This window comes from Pteropus alecto, unplaced genomic scaffold (genome assembly GCF_000325575.1).
Source record: "Pteropus alecto unplaced genomic scaffold, ASM32557v1 scaffold38, whole genome shotgun sequence".
NCBI lineage: Eukaryota > Metazoa > Chordata > Mammalia > Chiroptera > Pteropodidae > Pteropus > Pteropus alecto.
This window is the reverse complement of record NW_006442512.1, coordinates 2,862,781-2,870,140: the sequence shown is the minus strand read 5'-3', so window position 1 is coordinate 2,870,140 and position 7,360 is coordinate 2,862,781. Positions and strand designations below refer to the sequence as shown.

General features: G+C 56.7%; 1 protein-coding gene across 1 annotated transcript in view; it reads right to left on the bottom strand.

Moving 5' to 3' along the window:
- Positions 1-447: 447 nt before the first annotated feature.
- Positions 448-7,360, bottom strand: part of HCN4 (hyperpolarization activated cyclic nucleotide gated potassium channel 4) — a 79,713-nt gene continuing 72,800 nt past the window's right edge. Inside the window, exons 9-13 of the mRNA XM_015597663.1 lie at positions 7,024-7,242; positions 3,736-3,882; positions 3,389-3,629; positions 2,912-3,076; positions 448-2,818 (exon numbers count right to left, since the gene is read on the bottom strand). Of these exons, the coding sequence (XP_015453149.1) occupies positions 1,362-2,818; positions 2,912-3,076; positions 3,389-3,629; positions 3,736-3,882; positions 7,024-7,242 (2,229 nt within the window). The 3' untranslated portion in view covers positions 448-1,361. The remainder of the gene's footprint in view (positions 2,819-2,911; positions 3,077-3,388; positions 3,630-3,735; positions 3,883-7,023; positions 7,243-7,360) is intronic.

Sequence of the window (7,360 nt, the reverse complement as noted above, 5' to 3'; positions counted from 1 at the left end):
AACAGACTCAGAAAGATCAGGTAACTGGCCCAAGGTCACACAGCTAAGTGGCAGGGCTGGAATTCAAACCCGGGCCTGATTGCCTCTAAAATCTGGTCTCTTCGCTCTGCACCATGCTTAGAGACTATCGAACTCAGCCTCTCTCAACAGCTGTCCGATGGAAAGAAGCTAGCCTTCAGCCTCAGGCAGGTATGAATTTGAATCTCAGATCAGTCCCAGCTTTGTCACTCCTAATTACGTGATTCTGGAAAAATTACTCAAAACTCAGTTTGCTCATCTGTGAAACGGGGAGAATCAAAATCCCTACCTCACGGTCTCTGTGAAAATGAAAGAGTTAATGTGTGTAAAGTGCTAAACCAGTGCTCGGCACAGAGCAGAATCAATAACTACAAGTTCTCCCCTCACCCTCCACCACGCCGATGGGAGAACTGAGGGCCGTAGAGGCGACGGGATATGCTTGAGGACCTACAGGAAAGGAGAGGCACAACCCAGAGTCTTCTGCTTCCAGTGGTGAGAGGCTGGGCTAGAACTGGACTGGAGACCAGAAATGGGGAGAGCGGGGGCCTGCCGAAAGTTCCTGGGGTCCTCTTCCTTGAGGACTGGAAAGAATACTTCCCCTAGGCCATGTGGTGCCCTGCCTTCGGGCCAAGGCGGGCTGCTGGAGGTAAGGTGACCTGGGTGTCCTGGCAACACGGGGTTAAATTAGATTGCACACACGTGTGCACACATGTGAATGCTATCTACATAGCTCTACAGAGCGCTACATAGCTATACATATACACATCTTACATACATATACATATACATATCTTGCTATGTTTGCAGTAAAAAAAAATGCAAGGTTCTCAGGTCCCTGGCCTCATTTTGTTCCAAGGATCCGGGTGACCGAGGCTTCCCAGGATACATCCAAGAGCAGCCCTTTGCCCAGGGAACAAGATGACCCTCAGCATAAAGGGGTCCCAAGTTCACAGCTAAGGGGCTGGTGGTGGCTGGTGCCCTAAAACGAATACAAAGACAGATCTGCCCTAGGAACCCCAAACATGGGTCTCCCCCCACCCCTGCCAAGCCCCAGCAATGCCCTGCCTTCCTCTGGCTTTGCATTTGGGCCTTGCCTGCTCCCCTCCCTCCTCCCTCCCTCTAGTGCTGAGTATTAAAATAGTCTATAAAAGCAAGTGACCAAAAATCTATAGCTCTAAGAATACCTGGTTATTTTCTGCTGTCTTTTGTCTGGTGTTTTTTTTTTTGTTTTTGTTTTTTTTTAATGATAATTATTATTGATATTGGTATATCTCCTAATCACAGTTAAACCTGAAGGAAGAAAGGAGGAAAAAGAAGAGAGAAGAGGGAGGGAGGGCCCCCGCTCATAGATTGGACGGCAGTTTAGAGCGCACTGGCTCAGACCTGGCCCCAGGTTCCCTCTGGGGAACAGCAGTCAGAGGGGGACCCCCAGAGGAGGCGGCTCTTGCCCCGAACAAAGAAAGAGGGGGTGGCAAAGAACCTGAGGATGTCTTCCGAGGCAGAGTGACGTGCTGGCCAGGGATGGCACCATAGGGCCTCCCAGGCGGACCAAGGCCACCGCTGCCCCCGCTGCCACCACTGGCTCTGGGGAACAGCTGGAAGGCAGCCACGGACTCCCCAGAGGAGTGTGGGGAGGCTCTGTGCAGAGTCTGCGCCCCATCCTGGGGTAGGGCCGGCTGAGAGGCTGAGATGAGCTTGAGGTCCTGGGTGAGACGGCCTGGGGTGAGGGGTGGCGTACCCCGGCGTTGTGGAACCTGGGGTGGCGGGGGGCTGGATATAGGTGGCAGGAGCAAGGAACCATGGGAGCCAGAGGCCCGGGGTGGGGCACTTGGGAAAGTTCTTGGGGGGCCTGGGCTGTGGCCAGGAGGACTGAGACCTCCTCGGGGGGTAAAGGCTATAGGAGAAGCGCCCCCAGAGGCCCCTGCCACGGACGGCCGCTCAGGCTGCCGTGGGGGTGTCTCTGGCGTACTTGACAGGCCAGCAGCCAGACCCGGGGACACCTCCCCGGGAGGCTGGCCCAGCTGCCCCGGGCTAGACGATGGGGACCTGGATGAGGGTGGAGGCGGCAGGAAGTGCTCCAGGAGTCCCAGGCCTCCCCGGGCCCCCGGCAGCGGGGGAGGTGGCTGGTTGGCCTGTGGGGAGCGGGCACCTGGCTGCAATGGGGTGAGCAGGGGAGAGTCGGAGGAGGACAGGGAGCCTCCCAGTGCCTTGTGGAAGTGGCCAAACCCAGCTGTGGTGGTGGCAGCCGTGCTGGAGGATGGCGTAGGAGCTGGAGAGGAGCCACAGACCCTGGGCGGTGGGGAAGAGCTGGATGAAGGCAGAAGAGGGCTCAGTCCTGCAGGGGCGGAGAATCCAGCCAGCTGTTGGATGTGGAAGGAGGAGGAAGATGGCGTGTCCACCTGGGATGGGCTGCTGGCGGGTGAGGCAGAGCCCAGTGCAGAAGGGATCAGGGATTGCAGGCGCTTCAGGTGCCTGGGCGTCTGCCCCGCCCCGAGGCTGCCCAGCCCAGGGCCTGGGGGAGGGCGGAAGATGGCAGCGGGCAGGCGTGGGTGGTGGGTGAGGGCTATGGCCACGGAGGTGGTGGCGGCAGCAGCCTGCAGCGGCGCCTGTATCAGCGGGGTCCAGATGACCGGTGTGGGTGTCGGCGTGGCAGAGGCGGCAGCCTGGACGCGGTGCGCACAGTGGGCCATCTCACGGTCATGCTGCACAATCTGCTGGATGATCTCGTTCTCCTGGTAATTGAAGACGCCCGAGTTGAGATCATGTTGGACTTTGTGGAGGAGGATGGAGTTCTTCTTGCCTGAACCATAGAAGGAAAGCAGGGACTCAGGCCTAGGCGGGAGGAGAGGGGGCGGCCGGCCGGCCTCCTTCCACCCTCTCACCAGCCGCTCACCGATGCGGTCCAGGCGGTCCAGCGCCACGGTCTCGAAGGCCCGCCGCATCATGGGGTACTCCTCCAGCACCTCGTTGAAGTTGTCCACGCTCAGCGAGTACAGACGGCAGTAGGTGTCGGCCCTCACACTGGCTGTGCGCCGGCCCCGCGTCAGCAGGCAGATCTCTGCCAGGACAGCAGGAGTCAGCATGGCCTCCAAGGGGTGTCCGCCCACCCTGACCTTGAGTCCCCACTGTCTGGTACAGAAGCTTAACGGATATACTCACAAGATCCCCAGCCCAGGCCGTGCACACTCTGGATGCCACCTCCCCAACACTAAATAGGTGGCAGGCTCTTTCCTCCACCTCTGGGACATACCCTCATACTGGGCTCGCAGATGCCCGCCTTCAGGCAGTGGCTGCGAAGGGCCTGAAATGTCACCTTCAGTGTCTCTCCAGCCCACTCCCCTGTCCTGCCAGAGCCCCCTGGCCACCTCACCTCCAAAGTAGGAGCCGTCTGCCAGCTTGGTCTCCTTGTTGCCCTTGGTGAGCACGCTGACCACGCCGTGCTGGATGAAGTACATCTTCTTCCCAATGGTGCCTTCGCGGATGATGTAGTCGCCTGGCTGGAAGACCTCAAAGCGCAGCTTGGTCAGCATGGACGTCACGAAGTTGGGGTCCGCGTTGGCAAACAGAGGCATGGAGGCCACCAGCTTCCGGCAGTTAAAGTTGATGATCTCCTGCTCCCCAGGAAGGGTGGATTGGGGAAGAGGGATAGGAGGGTGAGGGGAGGAACCAGGCAGAAAGGCCTAGCTGCCTTTGCACCCGGCCACCCACCAAGCTCACCTCCCGCAGGGGCTCGCTCAGCTCGCCCAGGATGCTCTCCTCATCAAACATCTTCCCCTGGTAGCGGTGCTCGTAGTAGTCGTGGATGCGCTGCCGGGTGTCTGGCGGGAGCTTGTGGAAGGACATGTACTGCTCCACCTGCTTGTACTGGGTCCCGGGAGAGAAGGAGAGGCTGTCACCTCCTGGACCACCAGCCCCACTGGCCGGGCTGGCACCACCTGGCCACAGCCCTGCTGCTGACCAGAGCTGGCACCGATCCTGGGGCCTATTTGGCTCCTTGAGTTTGAGGCCCTCGGTGTACGTGCGGTCACACTGTGCCCCAAACAATGGCCCTGACTGCCAGCGGCTGGGGTGTAGGAGGGGCTCCATCAGAGTGTGCCGTCTTCACTGTGTTCAATACTGTGGAGCTGGCCAGGGACAACAGGGACTGTCCAAAGCCCGGTTACAAGAGGCCAACTGACCAGGAGGTCAGTGAGCTTCCCACTGATCACCAGTCTCCTCCGCGTCGCTGCGGACCGGGGAGGCCCCACTGACTCAGGGACTCTTTCCTACTAGTGGTGACAAACTGGCAGAGGTGGCAGGATGGGCTGCAATGGGTTACAAGGGCCTGAGGCTGAAGCCAGGATGTCTGAGCCATCATGTGCTATGCATCCAATTGTGGCCCCAGCTCAGACTGAGTCACTTTGTGGAAGAGCAGCTCCAGCCCAGGGGAGGGGCCAAGTAGAGCAGGGAACTTAAACAGAGGTCTGGGACAAGAGATGGGTGAACCTAAGTGCCCAGGGCTCAAGCAAATAAGAAATGCTCCTGTCCTCCCTGTGGCTGAGGGGTGGGCGCTGCTCCAGCTGGCCTTGGGGTGTGGGTGGAGAGTGGGAGTCCTCTGGAACACGGCTAGGGACCAGGGGGCACTGACTGGGCAAGAACAGATTCTTCCCACACTGGGATGCAAGGGGAGTCCCTTACCCCAGGAACAATCAGAATAGGGAGCCTGTTCTCTATCAGGGCTCCAAAGAGGCAGAGGCACAGCGCTGCTGTAGAGATGCCAATGGGCAATGTGGGGCCTGTGGCATGCTCTTATTCTTCCAGCCAGTCTGGCCTCTGTCTGCTCAAAGTTGTGCCCAGCCACAGGGGATAGCAACTTCCTGGCTGGCTATGGGGACAGGGGCAGCCAGAACAGTGAGAGCTGTATTTCAGAGACTTCACCATGCATGGAGAACCAATAGGGGTGGGAGGCGAGGCCTGGAGTTAGAAGGCTGTTGAAGTGGTTCAGGTGAGAGATGGTAGTAAGGACAAAGGGGAGATAATATGTTTAAGAGAGATTTATGGGTGAATAATATATTGGAGAGCTATTAGCTCAAGGATAAAATAAAGACAATTCAAATAGAAAGCCACAAGCAGCTTGATTCTGCCCAACAATAAACCCTGGTGATTTTTCTAAACTGTCCCTGATCGTGATCCCAGACTAAGTACCCATTCTGGTCACACGTTGAGCCCCTAATCCTGGTCACATACTGGGCTCTGGCCCTGGTCAAGTGTAGAATTCTGACCCTAATCACACACTGGTCCCTGATGCTGGTCTCCACTGATTCCTCACCTGGCCCTAGATGAAGCCCTGGCCCTTGTAACCTGAACCCTCTTTTCCCTTCCCTTGCCTCTCACTCCTACCCCAGAATGCTTTGTTCTAATCAGGCTGATTTATTTACCACCCACCTCCACACAGTTGTTCACGCTCACGCTCATCATGATGACTGCCCTAGAACTCTCTTCCACTTTCTCCTTCCTCTGCCTCCCCAAAACAACCTTCACAACCTGTCCTGGCTCTGCACCTGATGCAGTCGGTCAGTTAGTTAATCAATACATACTGAGCCCTACTATGTGCCAGACACTGGGAATTCAATGCAGGAAGGACAGACCTGGCCCTGCCCTCGAGGAGCCATGGCCTGGATAAGGAAGATGGATATGAAAAAATCACCTACATATGAATAATGAAATAATGATGGCAGCGCAAAGTGTGATGAAGAATTAGAGGGTGCCATGGAGTCATGTGATGGGTGGGGGCTGCCTGGGTCATGGGAGGCTTCATCAGGGTGGTGAAGTTTAGGCTGAGCTGTGGAGAATGGGTCAGGTGAAGAGAGGAGAGTTCCAGGCTCGAGTCTGTGCCAAGGCCCTGAGGCAGGAAGGAACACGCAGGGAGGTCTGGCAAGGCCGGAAGAGGGCTATGGGGCCCGTGGCATGCTCTGAGCAGGAGAAGGGCAGGGTCCTTACATGCCAGGCTGAGAATACACACGTAGGAGATAATCTACATCTAGGAGTAACACAAAGGCTCTATAGAGCTTTTAGCAGAGTGATATGATCAGATTTATATTTTTAAAATGCCAGTGCTATCTGCTGTCTGGAGGAGAATGGAGTGGAAGGTGGCAGAGACTCTGCGCTAACATAGTCGTAAAGGTCACTCCTCACAAACTCTATGATATAACCCCTTGTACTGTCTCCATTTTACAGATGAGCAAATAGGACACAAAGACGTGATGTGACGTGCCCATGCTCAATGGGGAGCTTGTCGCTGGCTTAGAACCCAGCCAGCCTGACTCCAGTATAGCCCTCTGGTGAGGAAGCCACTGCAGTGACTCAAGTGGAGGCCAGCTGGGATGATGGGAAGGGAGGGAGGCATTAACGACCAAGAGATGTCAAGAATGGCTCCCGCTTTCTGGCCTGGGTGACTGTGTTACTGCATCCACTAACAGGATAGGCAAGAGTTTGGAGTAGAGAGCGTGAGGGACATTGTTCTCATTTTGGACATGATGAGGTTGAGGTGTCTAAGGAGGCATCAAATAGACAGTCTGAGGCTGTGGAAAGAGGTGAGGGCTGACTATATCATTTGGGTCCCACTGCATAGCGATGGACATGGAGCATGGGGTGGGGTGGTAAACCAGTAGCACCTGGGAAGACAGGAGAGACAGAGGAGCAGAGGGCCAGGCACAAACCAGAACAGTTAGAGCTGTATGATGTCCGAGAAGACAAGCAGCCAAGGAGAGCAAGAAGAACGGGCTGAAAGGAGGAGGTAAGCCGAGCGTGCAGTCCCGGAAAGCAAGCGTAAAGCCAAGAAGAGCGGGATAACTGTTATGTGCCCTGAGACGGCAAGCAAGACGAGGACCCCAAAGGACCTACTGGCTTTAGCCACGTGGAGGGCCTCGGTGAACTTCAATTCAGTGGGCTGAGATATGGATTCAGCACACCCAACTGGCAGGTCCTCCTGAGAGAGCCCAAGGCGATCACAGCTTTCTTCCCTACCTTCTCCTGGTACTGGCGCCGGGAGGAGTCCAGGGACTGGATGAGGGCGGTGGCGTGGCCGATGAACATGGCGTAGCAGGTGGCGCCCACGATCATGCTGAGCATGGTGAGCCAGACGTCGGACATGCCCACAGGCGCCTGCCGTCCGTACCCGATGCACAGCATGTGGCTCATGGCCTTGAACAGGGCGTAGGAATACTGCTTTCCCCAGGAGTTGTTCTGTGGACAGGCGCACATGTGGACAGACACAGGGTAGGGTGGTAGTGAAAGCTCACACCGGTGAGAGGGCGGACCTTCTCACCGCACCTAGAAAAGTCCCCACTGCCTCATACCCCAC